Source organism: Trachurus trachurus (assembly GCF_905171665.1).
Source record: "Trachurus trachurus genome assembly, chromosome: 17".
In the NCBI taxonomy this organism is placed as follows: Eukaryota; Metazoa; Chordata; class Actinopteri; order Carangiformes; family Carangidae; genus Trachurus; species Trachurus trachurus.
The window spans coordinates 33,602,238-33,630,150 of record NC_139900.1 but is presented as its reverse complement, the minus strand read 5'-3'; the positions used below and the strand labels follow the sequence as shown (position 1 = coordinate 33,630,150).

The 27,913-nt window shown below is 43.6% G+C and overlaps 1 protein-coding gene across 1 annotated transcript; it reads left to right on the top strand.

Moving 5' to 3' along the window:
• Positions 1–80: 80 nt before the first annotated feature.
• Positions 81–27,913, top strand: LOC311000141 (semaphorin-6B-like; the record flags this gene model as incomplete). The annotated part of the gene is given in 19 exon segments (XM_083990774.1): positions 81–121; positions 207–251; positions 253–286; positions 14,279–14,402; positions 15,259–15,370; positions 16,128–16,188; positions 16,293–16,355; positions 17,912–18,010; positions 18,098–18,188; positions 18,482–18,601; positions 19,230–19,318; positions 19,402–19,619; positions 19,710–19,841; positions 20,127–20,276; positions 20,430–20,606; positions 22,816–22,956; positions 24,389–24,466; positions 25,444–25,505; positions 26,919–27,913. Coding segments are annotated over 19 exon segments (2,832 nt in total).

The following is a 27,913-nucleotide window of genomic DNA, read 5'->3' as shown; positions in this document are numbered from 1 at the left end:
GGACGGACTCATTCTCTCCTGGGGAAAAAAAAAACGTTTTGTAGTTGACTGGGCGTATTGGACGCGCTCGGTAAACGGTGATGCTACGGCGACGCGCAGGAACCGTAGAGGGAAGAGACAGGTGAGGTGCGGCTGAGGAGCTGCTGTTATTTCAGAGAGGCTTTGGACACGGAGAGCCGTGGTATCCATCACCCTTTTCTCCACAGAGGGGAAGAGAAGCGACCGGAGAGGGCGAGTTGGCGACTGGCACCTGCCTCAGCCTCCCTATACCTGGCCATCTGGTGCGGTGAGTGTGCCAAATGGTGGGATTGAGAGATGGATAGGGTATGTGCGAGGGAGACGAGGGCGGGGGGGCAGGGGAGGGTGGACGGGATGGGGTGAACAGGTATACAGCATGTGCGCAATTTTATTACTGCCACCAAACGCGATGCTGCATTATCACTCCTCTGGGTTAACCAGTAGATGTCTGCTTGGCATCGTCTGGACCTTTGTGGACATGAACTGCTCTTTGTGTCTGCTGCAAGTTTGGTGTTTTATTTGCATATCATATGCACATCTTTGTTGCATAGCATTGTTCCTTCACGTGTTGCATACGATCTTACAGTGAACACATAGGTTTAAAGTGATGTCTCAGCAAAAGGAGAGAGAGGGCTCACAATACTTTGGACACACTGTAACACTGCATTGCAAGGACGAGTACATTGAGATCATGACCTGAGATCATAGGTCATGATATAAATGCCCTCAGGCGTTTTATTTAATTGCTCCCCTGTGTAAATTAGTAATGTGTTATATTAAATATTTGCCTTAAATGTCCTGTTAACAAGAGTAAAGGTCAGATGTGATGATTTGGAAGCTATAACGTCAATTGATTATGTCATTAATCACTCACAGTTAGAGTAACAGGAGTGGCATGATGCATGCACACAGCAGGCTTTTATTGGTATGGAGACAAAAGTCCAAATAAAGATAAAGAAATATAGTTAATTAAGACTTACACTGCCTAACTTGAAATTGAGGATTACTCAGATTGTGTACTAAAATCTCTGAAACCTTTTGTCAAAAATGTGCCCTGTTAAATAACTCCCCACCTAAATTGCATGCATGCATACTCTCAACCTCTATGGCTCCAGTTAAATGCTCACTCACAGCTGTCTTAGCTCTTGCTGAGGTGATTTAGTAGTTATATGTAATTTATTGTTTACAACTTCATCCTTCACACTAAAAGCCATCGAGTTCCGCAGGAGGACTATAACAGCTCCCAGCTGCTGCTGTTTATGTTTGTCTTTCTGTGCGGGTTGAAAGGGGGAAAAAAGAGAGATAGTGGGAGACAAAAAAAAGAAGATGGAGAGACTGAGACACAGACAGACAGATTGGAGAATACAAAGGATAAAGTGTGGCTGATAGCAATCTGGGATGTAGACTACAGAGGGATAGGCAGAGGATGTAAATGACAGAAAAAGAAATGATGGAGCGGAGAGCAGAGTGAACGAGCACTGAGGGAGAGGGGCTGCAGACAGCAGTCTGAGCGGGTGTGAATGGTCTCCCTGTTATCCCCACTGCCCACACAGACAGCCACACAGCAGCCGTGTGAGCAGGTGCTGACCCCACCACACAGCAACCACAGGGAACAACAGGTGCAGCCACTGTTTCCTTCAGCCTCCCTTTGGAAGGCAGTCTAACACCCGCCCATCCCAAACATACAGCTATACCAAAGCCTCCTAACACCAAAACACCCACAGCTCACACCGAGGGGAAAGAAATGGATGCTTCAGTGTACATTTAGGGACACAGCACGCAAATCCTAGGTTTGAGTAATTCCATTACAAAATTAATTATGCTGCAAACAAAGTTGGAACCAGTTGAAGCAATAAGGCAGAGCAGGCTGCAGGTAAAAGCAATCTCAGAGAGCGCCTCAGGGTGACACAACTGCCCATAGGGACATTTAATGAGCTCTATTGATCACATAGGGCCGTATTCAATCACACATGCTAAGCTGCAAATAGAGCACCTCAAGCACGAGAAGAAAAAAAAATAGACAGGATTGCAGCATAATTCAGCCTACCTACAAAGAGAGTAAATCAACAGCAGATTAGTGTGTTGGGGTTGCTAAGGAGCACATTTCAAGAAATGTGTAGAATGACAGTCAGACATCAAGTGTGTGTGTCTTTGTGTGAGGCTGTGAGCTAAACAGAGTGAGATGAAACAGACAGAAGATGTTGGAAGGAGGGAGATGTTACCTAACAGCTCCTCTGCTCCTATCACCGAGAGAATACGTCAAGCAATCGGCGACAAATTGCCTCTCTTTACCTCTGATACAAAGAGAGAAACATTGACTGACTCAAACACTCCTGGTTCCTCTGCCAGGCTCTAATCTGCCTATAAACATGCACTTCTCTGTTTCTACTCTGCATCAGCCAACAGGAATGAGTTATTTATTTCCATCAAACCTGAGCTGATTTTTAAACTTAGGAAGCTATTCCCATTTTTTTATTTAAATAACAGAACGTTTCTTGTAAACTTTGACCTATATTCGATGTAGATTTACATGTTTTCACTTAGTCAGGAGAAACTCTGCAAACTCTGCTCTGTCTATACATGAGGGAATGTCAATTTGTGCTCTTTTAGTGTTTAGATAAACTTTAATTAACTTCTAAAACTTGCTGTATCAACTCCCATCTGCCCTAACAATAACCACCCCTGTCTGCACCAGAAAGCAGACAGGATTACTCACTAATCCGATCATAAAGTAAAGCAAAGTTCTTACGAGGAATGCTTATTTTCCACAAAAGCAGGCAGATACAGTATCTTTTTGAGGTTCCAGTTTCATACAGAACACAGCGTTTATCCGGCGGGAGGGTTTGGTGGGATTCTTTATAGTGCAAAATCAACACTTGAAAGGGGTGTTGGAGTCTACGGACCCCAGGGCTGTAAGATCAGAGGGACCTAGCTGGGCAGGCATCTGCTGGGTGACCTCCTTCCAGTGGGGTCTTCGGAGTGTGGACATTAGGGAGTCATTGTGCAGGATTAAGGAGGCCAGAGGTTCAAGCGTCCTGCAGGCGTACTTTCTTTACTTGTCAGATACTAGCTTTTATCCCGAGACAGGTATTTAAAATAAACTCTCTCATGCAAAACATTCTCTGCGTTGATGTGAGGGGCTTTCAGGAGCCTAACGGAGCCTTTCGGACAAGTCCTTCCAGATGTTTGAAAGGGAGAGAATTAACATGATTGTTGCCACATAAGCAGAGGAGCTTTACCTATCGCAGGCTCTGCTGTAAATTGTCCGTGCTATCATACACTGCACGCCGCAAGATAAAAGATGTTCTGAAGAACAGGATGGCTGGTTCCTTTATCAGCCTCATATGCCTGTACGTAATAATGCCTTGCAGTTGTTTTCAATGTAAAAAAAAGAAATAAAAAAGCCCTCAGATACTTTACAGTGGTCATGTATCTTCAGTTTTATGGCTCTCTGTCTGAACTGATTCCTCCCTAGAGGTGCAGGCTCTTGTTCATGCATCCTTGTGCACATTGTGTGGTCTCTGCACATGTTATAACACAGTGCCATGTGTGCTCAATTTGCAGTGTACTGTTCTGTCCATTGTCTTACCATAACAACACCTCCAATAATCCCACACATAGGGGTCAGGTAGATAATTGCATATGCATGGTCAGTGAATTCATATTTTATTTGTGTGTACTGTTGTGTATGTATGTGTGTGTGTGTGTGTTTGTGTTTGTGTCGTAGTGTACAGTGTTGTGAGGGTCATGGCAGGTATGAGCTGGTTTGTCTCTCAAATGAATCATCTCTTTGCAGCCAGCTGCCTGGCATTTCAGCTGTGAGCGATAGCACGGCAACTTCGAAGGATAGAGGCAGTCTAATCTCTTACCTTTGTGATCTCATTTGCATCACAAAATTGCAAAGTGAGAAAATGACCGTCCACTCCGAGCTTTCACCGAGGCACTCACCCACGTCTCCACGCGCACAAGCAAAATAAGCAAATAACCAAGTAACCTTTTCTCAAATGCCACAGCTGAGGCACTTGACTTTTTACTTCTTTGCACAAAATGAACGGAGGTAGCTATATATGTTTCTCAGGAGCCGGGTTTATCTTCACATATTTTTGCTACTTTTGTTGTCCAACAAATTCAGCAAGCACCTTACCCAAAGGCAAGCTTTAGTTATGGCAGCTTAGCCAGAGGGATTTGGTAGACTTTTTTATTGGGAGATAAAGGCGCATCCGAGTCCTTTGTCTCCCAGCTACTCTAGATGGTTTTGTAGCCTGATGAAGCTTTGTTGTGGCTAATCTTTCTCTCTCCTTCATCCTGTCCTCTCCTATATCCATCCCTTCATCCCTACAAACACAACTTTTCTCTTTTAATTATTGCTTTTCATCTGGGGCCCGGTCACAACTGAGAGGAGAGGAGCAAAGTATAGCTGAAACGCAATTATACCTGCAAGGTGGAGGGAAGGCTCTCAGGGGAGGTGTCGTCTCCACGCATGAGTGTGTATGCCGTAGGTGTGTGCGTCTGTGCGTGCCCGTGTGCACATGTCAATCCACAAGCAGGTTCTTTGGCATTTTGATGTCTGTTGTTTGTCGCCCACCTATTGTGAGCTATGATCCTCTTAGCAGACTTCTGCCAAAAGAGCTATATTTACCCTTACTGGTGATCACAGCACACAGAACAACATGACGACAGTATGAGCTACCTTTCAGCCTGCGCCTCCTTTTACAGCAGCATAAGAGAAGGCGCTAACAGGGTATGAGATATATGGTAATGGCTGCCACATTGAAGCATTAGCACAGCCTATTTAGCATAGTCTTTGTTGAAGTGGAAAAATGCAAGGCAGGGAAATGTCGGGCAGTGGTCAGTGACACATAGAAACAAAACAAACCCAAAAATATAACAAAAGAATGATGTTGATGGCTGGATTCTCGCTTTTCTCAAATAATCAGGACACTGATTTCAAGTAATAAGATGACTCCTCATTGTACAGCACGTTAGGAAATAACAATGGTTACCTCAAGACATCGTTACAGTAAGAAGAAGAAAACATGCTCCCCAGAGACAGACTAGTAGTCCTGGACTACCTTGTACAGTAGAAAGTGCACGATTAACACTGTGATGAAAGGGAACAATAACCATAAAACATAAAACTCAAATTCATGGATGAGAAACCCGCGTCACTGTCGTGTAATTAGACTGCATGTGTTTGACTGTGTGCGCGTAGTGTGTGTCTGAGTGTGTGCACTGCATACTCATGTGCTCGCTCAGAGCTGTGCAGTGAATGTATATGTGCTTACTGCAGTCAAACTCTGGTTAGTAACGTTTGCCCTTGCTGCAGCTTTCTACAGCACCATAAATGTGTGTGTGTGTGTGTGTGTGTGTGCGCGCGCGTGTTTACTATATTCACAGGGTCCAATAGGAGCTCACGAGTGGAGGTCCGTTTTGTGGGGACCATGCCGTTTTAAGATTTGGTTTTAGGATTAAGGATGGGGGTGAGGCATCGGGTTCTGATGATTAATGTTGAGGAATATGTACAAACATAATAAACAAGAATGTTTGTACGTTTGTTGTTTTCTTTTGCATTTTCTGTGCAGTTCTACCCCGTTGCAGCACCAGAGACACACGCGTGTGTTTTTGTGACCCAAATGTGTACCTGCATTTCTGAGCTGTGTATTTGTCCCACTGTGTGTACAGTACATGTCCGTTATCTACGGACAACTCTGCATCCATAGACTGCTGTGTGTCTGACATTAGCAGCAATTTGGTTTAGGGCAGAAGGCCTGATTGGGGAAGAAGTCTGGGGGGAGATGGAGCTCTCTCTGGCTAGACTCCAGCTCTGTCCATCCTATTTTAATTACCTATGGCACTCACCCAAGGGAATATCTCTCTCTCTTCCTTTCCGTCTCTCTCTCTTCTTTTCTCTTCTCTCTTTTCCTTCAGCTCCCTTCTCCAGCATCTCCTCTTTTCATCTTCCTCTTTCATTACTCATTCATTCTTGCTATCTCTCTCTCTTCTTTCTGTCTTTTTTTCTTTCTCACACATAACCCTAATAGCACACAGCTGCGTCAAAAGGCCTTTGCAGAGGTAACCTTTGCATTAGCATATAAATGACCCTGTAGATTGAATAGTATTTTAGGATATTTAACAGCCAAAGACAGATTCCCTTAACTCTGATTAGACTTGCGCTTAGGAGACAGGCAGCCTCTTGAGGGAATATCGCCTCAAACTTGATAAGATAAAGACTTGACACAGTGATTCTACTGTTGAGGAGAGCAGGGACGTGTGTCCTGGTGCACATTTGCTTTTCCTTGTGTTTGTGAATGACTTCATGTGAGCAGGTCTGCGAATCTGCAAAAATATCCAGCCTGTAAGCTTTGACACCATGTGGTTCTGATATTGCCACCTGTTCTGGGATTTATAATATACCATAATAGAACAAATGATTATTCCCACTGCAGCCATTTTGAATTGAAATGAAAATCTGAAGCTCCAGCATGTGGAATTAGCCACCGTTTACCAACTACAGTAAGCTAGTAATCTTTAATAAATGAGGAGACTACCGCTCTCATATGCACGTTAAGATGAAGCTACAGCTATAGAAGCTTGTTAGGTTACCTCCGAAAATGAAAACAAGAGAAACACAGCTCCATCAAAAGATGATAAAAATCTGCCTACTGTACCAGTAGCCTATTTCTAAAGCTCATTATTAACACACCATATCTTTTTAATCCATTTAAAGACCACAGTGTGAAAATGTCAATTCACAGTTTTACATGGGATTAGCCAGACAGGGACCTTTTGCCAGGCAGAGATGACACAAAGCCACTGCTCCCAGCCAAAAGACAGATGGACACATAGCTTTGTAAGACCATTAACTGTTGTCTTAATACTCTGGATTTCTGTAGCCTTGCAGGTTTTTCTGTCTTCTACTGTAGTCTTCGTGCTGCTAGGCTATAAGTTAACTGGATGCTGAGAAAAAGTGTTTATTTACGTGTCAATCCTCTCATCCAACTCTCCACCAGAGAACAGATTTGTTTGATAGAAAAGTTGAATTTGACTACAGTATTGATAGGTTTGTGGGCCAGCTAACTTACAGAAAGTGTTGAGCCCTTTCCAGATTCTTTAGATCTGTGTTCGCTGTAGACCTTTTTTTTTATTGAGTGGCAAAACTCTGAGCTAGATGCGGAAGTGCTTCAGTGTACTGTGTAGTTCAGCTTTCATCTTCAGGGAAGGGAATGAGAGATTTCTTCTCTTCTATCATCAAAAACAAAGTCAGTACTTTTTAAATAACTTTTGACTCAGTCGCTAATTCTGCTTTACAGTATCTTTGGAGGTTAATGGGTTCATCAGCAAGTAGCACTTCCAAAACCAAACGTTAAAACATCCCCCAGATACCTGTGGTTTGAATTAATTCTGTACTTGCCAGTCATGACAGCGTGTGTTTTTACCTTGTGTGTGTGTGTGCATGTGAGTGAGGAGTCATGATGGAAAAATGTGGTCCTGCAGTCACCTATTGTAGTGGAAACTACTGCAAATTACTTTTGAGTGCTTTGCCAGGTGTTCCTATGTCTGTGGACAGATTTTGTCAGCGTGACAGCATCACTAAACATTACAGGTAGAGGTGGAGGTGAGATTAAAATGAAGGTCAAGTTTAAAGGGATAGTTCAACATTTTGGCAAATTGGCCCATTGCCATAATCGCTATAGTCATAGCAGTAGGTTCGTTACCTTTAATTGTCGGTGTAAGCTATTTTTAGAACGGAGGAGCGGAGCGTCAGGCTGCTCAGGGCTACGCTATGGAGGCTAATGGAATTTCTTGGTTTTCCTCATCAAACTCATCAAATACAAAATCCCAAAACTCCAAAACGCTTTCGTGGACAAGTTGTGACCTGCACAATCACCACGCTATGAGATAATAATGGAACGTTACGAAACGGAGCCGTTTTCGAGGTAAATACAGGGTAAATACAGAGTCTGCTTGCTGAAAAACTGTCCCTGAACGCTACGCGCATCAGCGGTTTTGCATGAATTTACCTCTAAAACAGCTCTGTCTCGTAACGTTCCATTATTATCTCATAGCGTGGTGATTGTGCAGCTCACAACTTGTCCACCACAGCCTTTTGGAGTTGTTGGGTTGTGTATTTGATGAGTTTGATGAGGAAAACCAAGAAATTCCATTAGCCTCCATAGCGTAGCCCTGAGCAGCCTGACGCTCCGCTCCTCCGTTCTAAAAATAGCTTACACCGACAATTAAAGGTAACGAACCTACTGCTATGACTATAGCGATTATGGCAATGGGCCAATTTGCCAAAATGTTGAACTATCCCTTTAAAAATTGGTGTGGTGCACCTCATGAGTGCTTGGTGCTCACATGGTTATTCGTACTCATGGGTCAGATGTCAACATGTTGATCTCTAGTTTTAGGGTTGAATCTATAAAGTATGTGGCATTAGGTTTTTGTTTTGTTTTGTTTTTTACATTTTACCCATCAATTACTATAGCCAAATGGCTTTACCATCTAATCTGGTTCACAATCACAAGCACATTTGTCAAAGGACAAACAGTGAGAGATGTATTTCGTGGAGTCTTACAAAGTTTGTGTGAACTTTTATTTCCATATTTGTTTTGTATTAATCTGGAATCACAGTTTGATCGCAGACAAAAACATCTGTCAGAGTTACGTTTTGTTCACCCCTTTCAGTTTTCAGTGAAAATAAGTTGTGAGTCTATTAATGAAGCTTATAGTGTTCGCATGGTGGAGTAGTGAAGTGTGAAGGTGACCCACTTCTCCCAGTTTAGCCCTTGTCTGTGTCTCTACCCCTCAGGCCATTTTGCTTTATTCCGGGCTTCAACCTGCATACTGTCCTTAAGGAGGAAGTGTGTTACAAATGAGACGAGGATGATAAAGATTCTATTTCAGTCGAGTCTTCGTATCGATACACGCATATCTTTATCACTTTATACTATTGCATCCAACTTTGACTTTCCTGATTTATTTATTTATTTGTTTGGCAAAAAAGAAAGTTTTCTTAACATGAATTCAGTTGGTTACATCACATTTGACCTTGTGTCGAGTGAAGTTATTTAAAATCAGCCTGACTGTGTTTGCATTAACAGGAAACAATGATACAATGATCACCCACTTCAGTCAAACATGATATTATTGTTAGGACAAGCAGGCTCAGCAGTGAGCATCTTTTCTCAGTCAGTGTCTGATAAATGTATTCTTGCGTTTTCAAATAATTTTTTCTGCTTTTGACCTATTGATTTCAAATGAGCTGTAGCCTACTGTCTTGCCAGGGTGTGGATAATGTGGAGACAAAATGCTTGCAGCTCCCCCATCCCCCTCCTTGCTGAGAGAGAGGGGACCCCCACCTCTTTATATTTGTCTCCATGTATGTGTTCATGCACACTCAGATGAAGGTACATGGATCTGGATTAATACACAAGCGTATGCATCATTGTGCATGTGTGTGTATTTGTGTGTGTGCCTGCATGTATGCTCACACGTATGTGTACTGTATGTGTTAGAGGGCGAACCCGCCCTCCTCGCTTTTACATCTACTGCAATAGAACATCTCTGCCTGGCTTTGCTATTGGTTGCTACGGTAACAAAGGCACCGAGTGGAGTGGCTGCAGCAGCTAAACAGAGGGCGAGAGACAGAGGGAAAGACACAGAAAATGAAGAGAGAGAGAGAGACACACACACAAAGACATATTCAACAAAACACATCAGAAAACAAAGGTCAGATACAGTGATAAGTGAAATGTCAACACCAAAGAACAACGGTTTCAGACTTTACTTGTCCGGTTCCTGTCACACACATGTAAACATAGCTACATAAAGGACTAATTAATTAACTGGGTGCAGCACAGGTTATGGCTGGAGCATCTCTACAAGCGGTGGCAGTGGCTGGCCGTATGTGTCCAACCGTGCCTTCAGACAGACCGTTGTTTTCATGTCTCAGTGTTTTCTCAGGGTCAGTAAATGTTCCTCGGCGTGAATAGAGATGGTGCTCTTTATTCTGTCCCTGTTTAGCAGGATGAGGGTGTATTGATCTTGCTGAGCAGCTTTAATAGTAGAGATGCACAGTGCAAATATGAGTATGTCCGATATACATGAAAGGCCACTTAAGCATTTTAGGATGGGGGTCATGCCCAAACATTAAATAGGTAATCGTTCGGTAGATATCTTTCACATAGCTTGTTGGCTCAACGGGGGGCTGTATAGAAATTCCCAGCATGCCGCTCACCCCCTGTCATTCCTGTCAGATCGAGCTTTGGCAGGTGAACAACAACACACTGGAGGAAAAAGACTATGAAATGGAGCTCAGTCACGGCCAATGAGGACAAAACATATGGACAAACTGATAAGAGGTGCGAGCAGGTGATTATGCTTCTTCACATGTCCTACTGATTGGTTAATGATGTGAGTGTTAGCAGGTGATTTGCTAATGGGCTGGTTGATGAGGCTAGATTACACTGCGTGGCTGTCATCGGCATTACATGCATCCCATGATAACCGTGTCAGTGTCACACCATTTAATCCTATCTCGGCAACATGATTTGACACAAGTAGCATAACACCCTTTCTTCTCTCCACTCACTCGTCTCTCTTCCCTCAATTTCCTGATACTCATTCTGTCACCAGCGGTCTTTTTTTCATAGCTTGATGAGCTGGAGGTCTGTTGCAGGAGGTATCTCTCCTCCTGTCTTTTTTTTCTTCTTTTTTGTCTTTAACTCAAACCTTTCATCCTCCTCTCTTTTCTGTCTTTTCGGCTCAGCGGGGAGAACTAAGAATGCTTGATAACCAAACGTCAAAGCGCTGCCCTGAACCTCTTTTTATAGCCCAGAGCGTTAAAAATACTGCCTTTGTCATGGCACTAGCCAGCAGCAGAGCTCTAATATGCTGGCCTTGGCCCAGATCTGATGGTTTATCTTATGGATCAATAACCTTAATCAATATGCACTCTAATGAGGAGGCTTCATCAATGATTGGCCACAGGGCTTTAGTATGTTGCAGTTTGACTGTGTGTGTGTGTGTAAGAGGGTAAGAGACTAGAGATGTCCAGCTTTGAACACTGGACTTTTTTTTCTGTCTTTATTTACAGGCTTTTAGCAGATTGACTCGGCAGACGTACAGTATGTTGGATAGTTTGCACAGATCTTTAATGCAAATACCAATAACAGTGTATCAATATTTCAGGAATACAAGAACATTATTGGCGAACTTTCAGTCAGAAGATATGTAGAAAAGTTCATGTTAATGGATTTTTAAACACAAAAGTTGATATTTTAGTGTATTTGTCTAGTTAAAGCAGAAGTAAGTGATATATTTGTGTTAATATAAGTCTTAAATAGTTCTATCTTCCGACAGCAATCACTTACATAGAGTGTTTGGACTGAAACACGGGTCTCTCAGTCCCTCTGCTCTGCTCTGAGCCGAAGAGAAAACATTTATCGTATCCTACAGTTTTTATCCAATGAGGAGAGAGAACGGCATGCAGGGCTGTGTGTGCAGCCAAGGAACGCCGTGAATGTGGTGACGTAGCGACGAGGACTGTTATGGTGCGTTCAAGGAAACTCGTATTTTTCCGACCGTGAAGTGGTACCAGTTCGATCTGGTACGAGTTCACCGGACGGAAGTTACGAGTGGCCGTTATAGTGACTTTCACCGGTAAAACAGGTCGGAAAAACACGAGTGGGTTGCCTGGAACGCTACAAAGTCGTAAGTTGTGACTTGAAGCTGTAATTTACGGTTTCAAAAGCCTGCCTGGAACGCAGCATTAGCCAAAACGACCGGATCGCTTACTTCTGCTTTAAGTATAATTTTGCTTCAGTGTGATATTCTGTGAGCTACAATCTTTTTAGAAGATGTTGTGTATCTGTTGTTTTGGCTACCGGTACTTGACAGCAAAACGTATGATGAATTAACTATTATCAGTCCCTTTTTGCAAGGTACTCATGGATGTACGGAAAACAACTTACTTTAAAAACATAATTATTCTCATGGAAATTTTGAAGTAACATGTACTGTACATAACTATATGAAGTAGGCTATATGGCTATATGTTGAACGTGTGTTTATATCTGACTGAGATCAAATCTCTGACTATTGTTATTTTTAGCAAACAGCATGATTTGGTGAAAAGCAATTAATGTGACAAAGCTAGTCTGTAACCAAATAATAGCTAATCTCACTAGAAACATGCTTGATTTAATCCCACGCGTCCTTCCAGTCCACACAAGGAAACTGAATTTCATTTTAGGCATCAAATTTGTGTCCCTCTCATGAAATGGCCATAATGAAATGAGGCTGACCCCAAACCAGACTCAATCAGTTCTTCTCCAGGGAATCCCAACAGAGAGATGAAACAAACCACCACCACCACCCCATCTCTCACTACCCCCCACCCCAGGGCTCCTCCAATGCATCTGATGAGGGGGAGGCTTATGTCAAACCTGCAATCTCTGAGCTAGGATTTCATTTGAAGTGGCCCCTTGTGTATAGTCTGCAGCCCACATTGCCTCACTGATGTCTTCAAACAGCTTGTCACTCCATCTCATGCACAGTCTAAAGTGTTGGCAACACAGGTGAATGTGCCTATATATATATAATGTGTGTGTGTGTGTGTGTTACAGCTAGGAACATCAGTGTGCTTCAAATAGCAGATGTCATCACCTTAGCAACTAACAGATCTACATCTACCTCTGGTGTTTCTATCTGCAAAAACAGGCATGGGGATTTTATCATGGAGCAGACGAGCTGAGAGATATAAAAGAAAGAGAAATGAAGGGAGGAGGTGGGTGATGGAGGTAGGGGAGGTCCAGGGGATGAAGGGAAATAAAGTGGGGGTTGGGGTAAAAGTGTAATATGGCATTCAGGTTCATTTGATGGGAACAGCAGTTGTTTTGCTCACATCCTTTTCTTCAGTAACTTAACTTTTCTTTTGTGTTCCACAAAACCCAAGAGCTTCATTCCTTTTTGTTTTCCTCGTTTTATCTTGTCTTCTCTTTTCTTCTCTTTAAGCCTCCTCTTCGCTTTCTAAGTATCCTTGCATCAAAGCCAGTTTGCTCTGCCACACATGCTGTGTAGCTGAGCCACAGGCGTTTTGAGTAAATGCATAGAAAAACTTTGAGTAAAATATGCATTTGATGGCGTAGCTGCCACAGTTAAACTTTACATCTGGCAGTAACTTATGTACACCAGGGTTACTGTACTGCGTTGGTTTGACAGGTGCACAAAATGCTGGTATTTATCAAAATGATTTTTTTTAACCTTTTGACCCCTTAACATGTGTTTTTAGCCACACTAGCAGTAGCTATATGGCTGTATAGATGGCGGTTGGTCCACCACCTTCATTGAGATGAATCACTTCTACTGATTCTTTGACTTTGACCACCACAAGGTCAAAAGTTTGGTTTATGGTGAAACACATTCACATGTTCCCATCAGCTACAGATGTGCCTGCCCTGACCCCATCAAATGTTGGCAACATCGGCACATTAGCACTGTTAGCATGCTGGTGTTAGCATTTAGGCTCCACATCTGCTAGGAAGACTATAGACTTCCTTGTGTGTGTGCGGGGTGCGCATGTCACACACTGTAAATAACCTTTTGGTGGCCTTTAAAGACCAAAAACAGTTTCCTCCTTCTTTTTCTTGCTCACGATTTAGGGCATTCTTGACCTTTGACCTTCCACAGACAATGTCCAGCTTGGCCAAGTCACTCGCTTCAACTCTCCTTTTAAATGCCCTGACTCTCTGATCTATAAAGTCCAGCTCTTTCTCTCTGTTTTGTGGCCAGTTACCAGTAATATAGCCACCAGATGTCCACATAGATACACAATGGGTGAAAGAAACATTACCACCCAAAGTGGCTTTGTAATCCTGTGAATGTGTTGTCTCTTGTTGTGTTATATGGCTCTGAGATTCTCCTTCAATTCATACTGTTTGACAATGGAGTGACATTTCTGACAATAGACCCCCATAACACCATTAAAGCAGACAATAGGAACACATTAGCTCCCTGCTGAAGCCACGGTGGTGGCACCAATCACCGCTGACCCTTTCCTTACACGCACAGACACACCTACACACACAGACACACACACTGACACACATACACCTGTTGGAATAACTCTGTGATGAGAAATCTATCAAAATGTCAAAACACAAATGCTGCTTCACCCTCACATGCATGCGTGCACGCACACACACAGAAATATAGGCACAACAATGACATTTCTCTTCCCATCTCTCTTTGTTAACAGTGCATGTGTGCTGCTGCCATGGCGACCGTGGCTCCTCCCCTCACATTTCTTCTCCTGCTGCTTCAACTGGCTGATGGCTCATTCCCAGAGGAGCCCAGTCCACTCAGCTACGTTCCCATAGAGGGTATGTGTCCTTCCCCATGTGTGTGTACGTGTGTGCACGAGTGTGTGTGCGCAGCAGTGATTAATGGGTCCACTGTGTGGAAATCAGAGGGTTAAGGGTCAGACTGTTGGTGTGCAGCTGTTTTTGTGGGTTTTTAGCCACGCTAGCAGCCTGGCTCTCTGCCTTACAGACCTCACTCCTCCATCCCTTTGTAGCAGTAAAGTAGATTAATGAATAAAAAACAGAAAGATTTCAAGGAAGAAATAAAGACTGCTATAGATGTTGAGAGGTGCAGTAAGATTAAAAAGTGAGAGACAGTTTGGATGGGGTGATACCGAAGGCTGAGGAGTGGAAGAGAGAGGAGGAGGAGACAGGTGGAGATGGATCGCTATGTCCTCTCTCCCTCCCCTGCAGTCAAGGACAATGAGACACTTTCCCAATCTGTCTCCTGATGACGAGGGCTCCCTGTGGAGACTGTTGTCCTCCTCTTCAAAACTTTATCATAGTCTAATATTGCCACTTTCTCCCATCCACCTCATCTGTACTCTCTCATTTATCTGATAGGTACAATGAACTAATAATAATAGCAATTACATACAGATTTTTCTCATTATGTAGAAAATCTGCAGCAAAAACACTAAGAGAGTAAAAGTCTGTTGTAACTGCTACACCATTCGTCTCTGCCCATTATCTCCGTTTGCCTAAACAAAAGCATCAGGAATGAGTGAGGACACCATTAAAGTGAAGGTTAGGGAGGCTATTTCATGTCCTATACTCTCTCAGCCGTCAAAGTATCCTTGAGCAAGAGACACTTAATTTCTGGATGTTTTAGAAGCACTTCATTCTCTTTCCGTCCGTCTGTCTGTGTTGCTGTCAGTGGTGAGGAGGTATCCGGTGTTCCTGGGCAGAGCTCATCGTTCAGCTCAGAGGCAGGAGCTGCACATCCAGACGGTCCTGCAAGTCAACCGCACACTCTACATCGGAGCCAGGTAACCAACGGCAACCGCCTCCAACTGTGTGTTACTGACGCGTTCGCATTAATATCCTTTGCTTTCATTTGATGCCACGGCTTCCATCTGCTGTCACTTCGCAGAGTACATTTTCAGTTTGTTCTGCTGAGGTTGTGTTCAATCTTGTTTGTTTAAATGTCAAGTGGAAGCTGTTTGTTCACATTTACTCCTCTACATGACACAGCCTCATACATGTGGTAAGAAACAGCAAAAAAATATTTGATGATAAAATTAAAAAGTTTGAAATGGAGTTGCCTTTAGATAATAATGAATTTATTAGGAGAGAATAGACTACAGTGCCTCGTGCTGAAAAGAAGACTAATAAACGACATATGAGCAAATACATAATATAATCCTCCTCATATGAAAGAATATTGAAGATTTTGCCTGTTTGTCCAGATCAAACACGCATATGGCATCCCAACAGATACGGCACAATGATCAAAATAAATAAATAAAGTAAATGAAATTAAACAAAAAACAACAGCAGTTCTTCTGCATAAATCAAATTAGATTTAAAATAAACCTTTACTCTGTTCGTCACCACAGAGTAAATAAATCAGTTTTATTTTGAAATGAGTTAAAAGTAGACATACTGAAAAAACTGCATAGTGTTGCTGTATTAACACCTTATCTGCTCTTATCTATATTATAGGCTATAGTTACATATCCTAATCTATTGATATATTAGTAATTATATTGAGACTGATTTGTTGTATGTTTTCATGCTGTGCAGAGATGATTTGTACAGAGTGGAGCTGGACAACATGGTAGGGGATGAGATGTTCTACAGCAAGGTAAGACTTGCACACACACACACACACACACACATACAAACATATACAGTAATTGACAATGTATGTGTGAGCACACTACATATTGTGACTGTGTCTCATCCCAGAAACGGACTTGGGAATCCAATAAGAACGACATTCGAGTGTGCCGGATGAAGGGCAAACACGAGGTAAAGTGCTTTTTACACCACGACACTCTGACTTTGAGAGATGCACTCATACATGCATCGACACTATCCAGACTATCACATGCATGGACAGACACAACAGCTGTTATAGAAACCTTATTTCCTCTGGGTGCACGTGCGGTATTTACACAAATTTGATCTTGTTGATACAGAATCGGCTCGTCACTTAATCATGCTAACTCAGTGAAACGTAGCCCAGGCCCGAAAACCTGTGCATGAAGCTTGAAAGCCATTTTGTCGCACACCTGCGATTGCGATGTGCCAGCTTTTTTTCTCATTCATATCCTCTGAGCAAGATGACAAAGATGTCTGTCTGTTAAAAGATGGTTGATAGTGTTGTGAGGTATGAAGGGACTGTGGTCACATCTGCAATTTCAGAGAAAGATCTGATGGGATGGTAGCCCAGCTGTCAGGGTGCAACCTAAAATATAAGCCTGGTCGTCCAAATGTAGCAGCGCCACCTGCAAAATCCAAATCCAATTTGGGCAGAAAAAAGGATGGCAAAAGAAAAAGAGGCAACAGGAAACATTATAGAGCAAACTGAGCAGAGAGAGTGACACAGCCTCAGGGAGGAAACAGTAATTGAAATCAGTTGAGGAAATGAGGTAAAGGTAGGGAATGTGTGAGGAAGAAACACATAAGAAGGATAAGACAGCCACCAGGTAGTAAGAAAGAATCAGAGAGACAACAAAAGGGAATGATGTGTTGCTGAAAAAGAAAAAAAAACACCGGAGGAAAGAAGAAAAGATTGTGGAAAAAGAAAAGGATTTAAAGCTGTGATAAAAAAAGGAACAAAGAGCAGGGGAGGACCAGCCAAAAGGTGGACATGATGGCATGAGAGAGTGGGAAGATAAAAGACAGAAAGGTGAAGAGTATTAGCTCTAACTCAGACAAAGAGATCAAATCATAAAGCCTGTGTGAAGGACACTGTGAATCATTCGACACTGCAGTTATTAGACCAGTCCTGCTTTTTCAGTCACATTTTAACTAAAGATTCAACCACTGAATCAACACTAATAGTGCTACAGGTGATTGTCACAAACAATAAAAGGATGCACAAAACTAATTTACTACAGAAACGACTAAAGTAGCGATAAACACCGCTAATAGCAACCGAATTTAGCTCTGAATGAAGCTCTAAATGGAGAAGAAATCTACCTACACAGGTGCGTTTTATTGGTTTTAACTTCATCTAATAGTGTTGTAAAATGCTATCACAGGAGAACTAAAGGAATACCAATGTCATTGAGTTTCAGATGCACCGGCAGCAGCTTTAAACTTGTGTTCAATCAGTAGCCACCACTTTGAGGACTGCTATGAAGTCCCGTCCTATTGTTCCTCCAGATGGAGTGTGGTTGATGCTGTTATTGCCTCTAAGGATTGTTTTAAGCTGCATTCTTCATCCTTCACACTGGCAATCTTCTCGCTCCGACTGGTAGTTTTTAGCTTAGCTTTGGTTCAAAACACTTTGCCCCCTTCTCCTCTTCTTTAATAGTTTCTTTCTGTGTTTTCTTTTTTTTTCTCTTTCCTTTCTACAGGGAGAGTGTCGTAATTTCATCAAGGTTCTGCTCAGCCAGCATGGTGGCCTGTTTGTGTGTGGAACAAACGCCTTCAACCCGCTGTGTGCCAACTACACTGTTAGTGTCCATCTATCTGTCAGCTGTTCATTCTCTGTGTATGTGCCAGTTTGTTTTTCTATATCATTTTTTTCCGTCCTGTTGCAGAAAGACACTCTAGAGATGGTGGGAGAGCCTGTCAGCGGGATGGCACGGTGCCCGTATGATCCACGACATGCAAATGTGGCTTTATTTGCAGGTACTGTCTCTGTGTTATTTGCACAACTAAACCTGAAGCACCGGCTTTGCAGCAGACATCAGACTCAGTTTTCCTGCTCCAGACATTGAAACGTCTGTGCACTCGTGTTTACCTTTTACGAATGATTTATCATCAGACCTCTCGCTGCATTGCTTGTTTGGTTTTAATCTTCCTGACCTTGTGCTGTCTCGTCATCTGTATTTTTTTTCTTCTTAATCTCCTCCTTTGCCCTCTCTCTCTCTCTCTCTCTCTCTCTCTCTCCCTCTCTCTCTGTGCATCTCTGTTGCTCTTAGACGGAAGTCTCTTTACCGGCACTGTGACAGACTTCCTAGCCATCGATGCGGTGATCTATCGAAGCCTCGGCGACAGCCCCGCCCTCCGCACGGTCAAACACGATTCCAAATGGTTCAGAGGTACTTTTAGATGCAGACACATTAAAAATGACCCTGGAGAGGCGGATACCTTCAATAGACAATCAGGAAGCAAATAACAGAAGCTATCAGCATTATCTTCAGTAGTTAACTAAAGGAAAATTGAACCGCTGTGGCTCTTTTCACAAGTGGCTCGCAGGAGAATAAGATGATTTTTGAATAAGCTACATTCAGTATAACCAGACAGGATTAGGCCTACATTACTGAGACTTACATTAAGTGGAGCACACTCAGACAGAGTGATGTATTGAGGTTAGTCGGACTCTACAGATTCAGGGTTTGAACGAGCCCTTGATTGAACAGTGGAGCCTGTTTTCCATGGAGGAGAAAACAAGCCGGGGCAGGTCAACGCTGGAACAGAGCTGGATGAATAAGTGATAAATAATGTGTATCCTCTTGTCCATGATGATAAATTAAACAGGACATGAATATTTAATGAGCAAGGCTGGTTGGACAGCAGCAGCCCATGTTGATGTGAGCGCTATTGCAGCACCATGTCACGGAGTGTGAAGTGTTACGTTTGGCCTCGGGCACTGCATCACTATGCCGCTGTAGTGAGAGTGTGTGTGTGTTGTCTAAGTGTTGTTTTTTTTCTAATGTTGTTTTGCAGAGCCTTATTTTGTGAGCGCCATGGAGTGGGGGCCTCACATTTATTTCTTCTTCAGAGAGATGGCCATGGAGTTTCATCATCTAGAGAAGGTTCTTTGCCTTTCTCCTTGTTTTTTTCTTCTTTTTTCGCTATTACTCCTCCAATTTACTAAACCTTGTTTGTTTTATTTTAGGTGATGGTGTCCCGTGTGGCTCGTGTGTGCAAAGCGGACCTGGGCGGCTCTCAGCGTGTCCTTGAGAAGCAGTGGACCACATTTCTAAAGGCACGGCTCAATTGCTCCGTCCCGGGAGACTCGCACTTCTACTTCAACCTCTTACACGCCACAAGTGGCATTATCCACATGCAGGGACGGGATGTCATTCTCGGTCTCTTCTCCACGCCGCCGAACAGGTACACAGTCTCACAAAACATCCACACCAGCAAGCACAGACATAATTGATGTCTAATCGCTTCTCGTCTTCTCTCCTTTGTCTCCGGTAGCATCCCTGGTTCTGCGGTGTGTGTGTTTGATATGCAGCAGCTCGCTCATGTCTTTGAGGGACGGTTTAAAGAGCAGAAATCCCCAGAGTCTATTTGGACTCCAGTGTCAGACGAAGCGGTGCCTAAACCAAGGTATTGCAATGCAAAGTGCAGAACTTCAGCAGAATACTGCAGTGCTGCTGTCCTGAGCATCTGTCTCACATATAGTCTACTTACTCGCCTGCTATAAGCTCCGACTGCCAATCACACTGCAACTTCACTACTATTCAGCAAATATTCTAATACAGCCTCCAGCAGCCAAAAAAAAAGAACTCCTCTGGCTCTTTTCTTCTTGCTCTCTATGGACTTCTATCTCTCTCTTCCCTATTATTGTCTTCGGCTCTCTAGTTTTTCTTTTTGTGTCTTTCTGTCCCTCAGACCAGGGGGATGTTCAGTGCAGGGATCCAGATTTAGCTCCTCTACCACACTGCCAGACGAGGTGCTGAACTTTGTGAAAACCCACCCTCTGATGGACGAGACCGTTCCCCTCCTGGGACATAGACCTTGGGTGGTGAAGACAATGGGACGGTACGCAGAATGACTCAGTCACTTGATAGCACTCATGCATTGATTTTTTTTGTGGCATGAAGATAGGAAGTATAAATATGAATCATAACCTACATGTAGGACGGGAAATGTACTTTGCTGACCTACCTGTACTCTATCGATCCATGCATCCAGGTACCAGCTGACCGCCATGGTGGTGGACACAGAAGCTGGTCCCCACAGGAACCGCACAGTCTTGTTCCTGGGCTCAACTAGAGGAACCATCCTGAAGTTCCTGATGGTTTCCAGTGGAGACTCTGCCTCCCACAGCAGTGTGTTTCTGGAGGAGGTGGAGGGATTTAACCCAGAGAAGTAAGTAGGAGCCAAGAGATCCTTGTCCTTGATCTTCAAAATTATGAATTATACATTTTTGGTATATTGCTTCAGGTATATCGGGTCTCATGTTGCCAGCTTCAAGTTGATAACTGCAAAGCTTTTCACCCTAGAACTGTCTTCAGAGGCACTTTCATGATTACGGGGGTTTGAATAATTGATTTTTACTTCGCAGCTTACAGTTAAAGTCTCTTCACTTACTTTTTGACCATATCTCCAACAGGTATATTCACATATAAGAAGTTTAAAGAGGAACTATGCAGGATTTTTAGCTTAACTATGCTTAATTTTTACGTTAATTAAAAAGCTTTGGAGTAAATGTGATGGTTTAATAAATGACATGTAACTTGTTACAGGGAGAATGGAAGCTCTCTGCCTTCCACGTAGCGTCTCTTTGCCGCCGCCCTGGTGTCCCAGCTCTCATCTCTGCGTACCGGGACACAGACGCTCCACATAACCCCTAATCTCTTGTTTATGACAGATAAGAGTACACAAATATACACGTCCTAACATCGTATATGATATATAATGTTATCTACCGCTCTATTGATTGATTTCTCACCAGCTTCGTTGTAAACAAATGCACATGGACGGGAGGAGGTTTAGCAAAACAGCAGAATAGCGACCAGACTTACAGAGTTCCCCTTTGAGGTTGCATCTAAAAAAATCATAAAATAATCAGTTAATTTGCTGATTGATTTTGATTATTGTCTTGTCAGTGAGAATTGTATTTAAGGAGAATTCCGGTCATTTTTTACCCCTAAATCGTTGTCCTGATGGTCACCCAGTGTTGGGGGGAGCAAAAAACGCGAGTAAAATTGATGCAGGCAAACCGGAGTTACACCATGGCGAGACGGCGCTAGGGATAGCGACAACGCTAAACTATCGGGGCAATTTTTTCAACCACAGCAAACACTCAAAAAACAATCAAATATCTCTGGTACATGACTGGAATCCTTATGACACACCACTGAACTCATAAACTGTACAGTATAAACAGTATAAACTTTGTGTTTTTGCATGTAATCACTCACCTCAGATAGCCCAACTCTGAAACATCCTGGAAAGACATTACTAAGCGATCGCAGAGCGCCTTCTCCCTGCCACAGAAACAAACACTTTTTCCTTGTTGTGATGATTTCTTTACAAAAATAAACGGTCGGAGATATTTTAGACATTACCACTGCACTGCTCGACCGTTTATTTTACAAAGTTTATACTGTTTATACTGTGCAATATATGAGTTCAGTGGTGTGTCATAAGGATTAGAGTCATGTAGCCTACCATACACTGCAAAAACTCAAAATCTTTCCAAGAATATTTGTCTTATTTCTTGTAAAAATGTCTCATTTCTAGTCAAAACTTATCTCTATAAGACTCATCACCTAAAAATGAACTTGTTTTCAGATAATTTTCACTTGTTTCAAACTAATTTTCACTTGAAATAAGTAGAAAAATCTGCCAGTGAAAGCAGGTTTTTTGTGCTTGTAATAAGAAAGAAAAACTTGCTCCACTGTCAGATTTTTCTACTTATTTCAAGTGAAAATCTGCTTGAAAGAAGTAAAAAGTGTCTAAAAACAAACTACTTTTTATGTGATGAGTCTTATTTTAAGTAGAATGAGATTGTTTTGACTAGAAATTAGACATTTTGACTAGAAATAAGACAAATATTCTTGGAAAGAATTTGCAGTGTAGATATTTGATTGTTTTTTGAGTGTTTGTTGTGGTTGAAAAAATTGCCCCCATAGTTTAACGTTGTGGCTATCCCTAGCACCGTCTCGCCATGGTGTTGCCTGCATCAATTTTAGTCGCGTTTTTTGCTCCCTACAACACTGGGTGACCATCAGGACAACGATTTAGGCCGTCAAAAATGACCGGAATTCTCCTTTAACATTCAAAACATGCCAGCAGACAAACAGAGGTGGTGGCTTCATCCACTGGCAGATAACTCCGAGTGTTCAGCGTCTCGCTCTGTGAAGGACTGGGTGCAGCTCCAGTCTGCTGATGTTGTGACGGCTGTGTGAGGGTTAGGGCACAGGGCTGTCTGCCTGGGACGGAGCACCAACAGATGAGGCCTTTGACCTTGTCACAGATTTATTTGAGGCCAAGAAGAGTACACTGACCTCCCTCCGCTGCCTCTTTACCCTCTGTCTTCAGGCGTCACACCACTCTGTCTCTCTGTCTCCAGGTGTGGCGAGGACTCTCCTCAGGCCCGTCAGCTCTTGTCTCTGTCGCTGGACCGGACCAGTCACACTCTCCTGCTGGCCTTCTCCTCCTGTCTGGTCCGAGTGCCCACTTCTCGCTGCCACCTGCACTCCCGCTGCATGAAGTGAGTGACACTTTTCGTGTTTCAGAGTGTTGTCCATTCTCTCAATACATAATATCTATGCTTAACATATATATAGAAAATGTCCTTAATTCATAAGCTTCCATTTGAGTCCAAGATAGCCTTTCTACTAGCTACTGGAAAGCTACAGGCCTTCTCCAAACAATGCAACACCTATTGTGAAAAACTACATGTTAACTGACATGATCAGAAACCATTCTATTTCTGGTTTCCCCAAAGTGAACAGATAGATAGAGAAGACCGTTGGCCACAGCAAGTGGGGCTTTTGAGATAGAAAGGCTATCTTGGTTTCAAATGGAAGCTTATGAATTAAGGAAATTTTCTATATACATGTTAAGCATAGATATTCTCCATAAAGTGCTGAAAAATAATAATTTTCATGAGAATTTGTCAGGCGAACAGTACTTTTTTTGGTCTTTTTTGGGATGTTGAGGGTGATATCTTAAAATTGAGTTGCAACAAACCCCAGAATCTTTTTTTCATGCCTCCCCCTATGTGTCAAGATACTCTCTGCCAAATTTTATAGTTGTATGACTATTTATGCCATTGTAGTACCTAAATATTTGCATTTACATCATTTTGCCAGCAAAATGACCCCAGAAAGGGGTTTTGACCCCCTGTAGCTTTCCAGCAGCTAGTTGACCAGGTTGTCCACCCAGGTTTTAATCCTTGAAGTTCCTAGATATCATTTCTGGTGTCAAACCTTTTACAACGCTCCGTGTCCGTTTTTTTGCTTTGCCCCCTGGGTACAATGGTGTCTTCTGCTGATAATGAAGTCAGTTCAAACTTGCAGTGGCCATTAGCCATGCAGTGTTTACTGGACACATTTTATTTTGTGTGTCAGCCATAGACTGTTGTCAGCTCCCTCACTCTGTCACTACAGCCTCCCCAATTAAATGTGCAGATCTGTTTTTTTGTTTCAGTCAGCTGGAGATGGATGGCATGTGTGTTTGTCAAATCACAGATAGCTTGCTTGATTTAATATTTAATTTGGGAGATTTGTATTCCCCTAAAATATTATCTAACTTGACACGATATTCTTCAAGATTGTGATTCATCATGAATACCAAGAAGGCGTTTGTTTATTAATGCACACATGGGTAAGATGTTCTAAGTAGAAAACAACACTGTGAACCTGATTATGAGCTGCTATATATCACACTGCAGGATACAGGGAAACTGTGAACAAGCAGCAACCAGATGAAGATTTATCAGTTCACAGATTCGCTACATATTACAGAGTATATGAATAATCCATCTCATGAGTCCACATCTGATGAGGAACAAACAGTATTTCAGACGTCATGCTGCACTGTACTTTGTTAGCAAGTTCATAATAAGGTAGCAAACCTCCCAAGTAACAGTAGTATTCAGCATTTCTTAACGTTTTGTTTCTGTGTGTGTGTTTGTGCAGGAGCTGTTTAGCCTCCAGGGATCCTTACTGTGGCTGGACCAGAGGCAGCACCTGCTCCTTCCTTAGACCAGGCACAAGGTGAGAACAACACATACACACACGCTCACTCACAACTCCCTATGGAGAGTTCTCTACCTCTGCAGACCTACTGTAAGGAGTTAAGCAATCCTTTATGTTGTAGCTACATGGAAATGTTTGGCAATTAAGCTAATGTGAAATTACTACTTCACTTCATCAAGTGTCGTGAGCACACATTTTAAATGTTATGACTTTTCTCCATTCCTTAAAGACCCCCCAATTAAGAAAGCCAGTGGACTTGTGACCCAATAAGTGAAGCTGGACACATAAGATTGGTTTGATACTCTCTGCATACCCTTTAGTGAGCAATACATGTAATCCACTTATTTTTCAGTGTGTCTAACCATTAAATAATAAAAGTTAAAAAGATTATATTTCTACTTATTAATGGTCCTCACCGCTAATATATGCAGTAGCGGTCTATCTGCAGCACTTTCCTCTGCCACAGTGCTATATTTATGATAATTTCAATTAGGGAGTTCAAGTGATGCCAGAAAATGTTGGTCTTATTGGTCTGCAGAAAAAATATTTGATTGTTAATGGGGTTTTTTTTCTGAGCTTAGTCAGCCAGTGATCCGTATCAAATGCAAACATGAATACCGAGCGTTTAGCATTTCAACTCGTACTTCCAGCTCCCATCGCCACCTGTACAGTTGACCCCAACCTTTGACCAGCAATCAGGCAAAAAGAAAAAATCAATCATGGGATCAATAGTGTATCCCATTACACTGGATAACACATCAATATGTGTCATATCAATTTAATCGATTACTACCAGCAAATACGCCCATTCACGTATGTATCCAAAGAAACAAAGAGCATGTTCTTAAAGAAATCCACTCTTACATGACTGAGTAATTTTATGTGCATATACCAAGTTAGAAGCTCTGTGATGATACGTGTCGTTGTTGGTTTGTATTTAAAAACAAATAGCAAAGTCTCCGGTGTGTTAACCGGTGATCTCCTTCTGACCGCAGGCTGCCTTTTCAACAAGACGTGGAATATGGAAACACCACCTCCCATCTAGGAGACTGTGACGGTAGGTTGCAGCACTATGACATGGATGCTTCTGGTTGTGTACAGTTGAGTGAGGGGAGACTCCACCTAGTGGCTCAGTATCTCATTACACCTGGCTCCTTGTCACCGAGCACTTTGTTCAGGAAAAAAACAAAAAGCCTCATACTACCAAGTGAGAGAATATTTGTGACAATTCCTGTTGCACACTAATTATCTGAAGTGGAACATGATAACCCCCCCTCCCATTAACATCAATTTAGCCTCGATGTTTTCAGAGTGCAGTGTTGTGTCTGTTGTTGTGTCTCTGTCAGAGCCAAATCAAGTGGGAGTAGGACTGGGATTTCGGTTTCAGCCTCACTTCCTTCAGGTCAAAACACTCCCAGTGTGAGACAGTTTAATTAGGGAGGATGTGAAAGAGGTGTAACTACTGAAACTGCAGGATGGGAAGTGCAACATCCTCCTGCGTGCAAGGCTCTGTTATTTCAAAGCTGAACATCTGAGAGGGGGAATGGGCCAAGGGTGGCAGTGACCAAGCTGGAAATATCTTAGCAGAAAATACTGATGTCACTTCTGTCAAGAAGATCAGATGTCACTGCAGCAGTGCCACAGAGGGCCTCTTTGAACCTCGCTCTGAAATTCACAAAGTCAGTGGAAACCAAAAAGAAGTCCCTTTTCCAGCAGATTCTTTCTGAGCTGTTCCATCTGTTTGAGCCCAGTTTCAAAGTCATAAAAATCCATTTAGCTGGAGCTGAATTTCCAAAAAGCCCTTAGAAAAGGAGAATGTAGCACATTCCAAGCCTTCATCGCACACATTTGTTTCAAACTGATATATGGGCTCCTAGTTTTCATCCCACTCTTAGAAACCGATAACAGTAGAAATCGGGGATGCCAGGCTGCAGACTTGACAGACTCTAATCCGTGCAGGGAAAGCGCAGGAGAGGCCGAGCCAGAGAAGGCATGTGCTGCTGTGTCTGCAGATGGGAGTGATTAGAGCAGGGTGGAAACACTGAGGTAATGGTATGCTGTGAGGAGAGACTCTCTGACCAGGCTGCAGGATGGAAACTGTGAGGAGAGGAGAGTCAGCTGCTGTGGTCTGAGCGGCGCTGATGACAAGTGCAGGCCTCTCTGAACCTGGAGCCTGTGGAGCCTCAAGGCCAGACTGGAGAGATGCTTTTTAAACACAATCACCACAGGACATAATCATACAATGCAGAACATTATGATCACCAGTAATGGCTGTTATTGTAGTTATTGATTTATTATAATATCTTATACCTGGCAAGGGGAACGGCACTAACTGGAAGCAGCAGAATAGCCCTATATGTAATAATAATAATAATTTTACACCGCACCCTGCAGACACACGTTGAGAGAAGATGTCCGTTGCTCTGCACCACTAAATGTCATCTCCGTAATTGTGTCTCTCCATCTTCAGGGATTCTGCAGCAAAGTTTACTGATTGAACCAGAGAGCCTCGTTTCCCTCAACTTGCTTGTGGCGTCGGCAGTTTCTGCGTTCACCATCGGGGCGGCGCTCTCTGGCCTCGCCGTGTGCTGGATCATGGCCCACAAGCCTGCCAATCGGCGTCACGGGAACACCTCCCAGTCCTCGATCCAACGTCGCGAAAGAGGCCTGCTGAGTAACGGCGGCGGGATGGGGGGCTCGGTGCTCAGCGTAACCCGCCAGGGAGGTGGGGAGCGCCCCTGCTCTCAAGGTGGGGAAACCCTGTTCGTCATGCCCAACGGCTGGGTGAAGTCGGGCGAGCTCGACCCCGGGTTCCTCCCCACGCCGGAGCACACGCCCCAGCAGAAACGCCGAGGCCTGCGACTGTCCGACTCCAACTCCGGAGGGTGGGACACCAGCCAGACGTACCTGGGGGGAGGCTCTGTGGGTCTGGGGTCACCCTGCCGCATCCCCCCCTCCGTTTACCTGACCACCAGACTGTTCCAGCAGGGAGGGGGCGGGAGACACGGTGGCGAGGGCCGAGGGGGCGACGCGCCACGCCAACACTACGTCTGCCTGAGCAAACAAGAAAAGGGAGGCAAAGGGACGCCCAAAGCCCCCTTCAGGAAGTCTGCAGGAGAGTACGTGTACCCCATGACCCCCCAGGACTCGCCAGAGCGTCGGAGGGTGGTCTCAGCGCCCAGCGCCCCCATGGAGTACGGCGAACCGCTGCCGTTGCGCTGGCCGGCCCCGGAGGGATACATCCTCAGCAGCCACGGCATGGTCCCGGTCCCCATGCCCCCCCCCTCCATGCCGGCCCCCAGCAGCCAGGCGTACGTGTCCCAGCAGCTGCAGACCCCCTCAGCCGGCCTGACCAGGGCTCTGCTGCGGGGGGCGCTGGAGCGGGGGGAGCTGGGCGAGCTGGTGGATCTCAGCCAACTGATGAGTAAGAAGAACTGCAGCGATAGGACTCAGACCGGCCAGTGA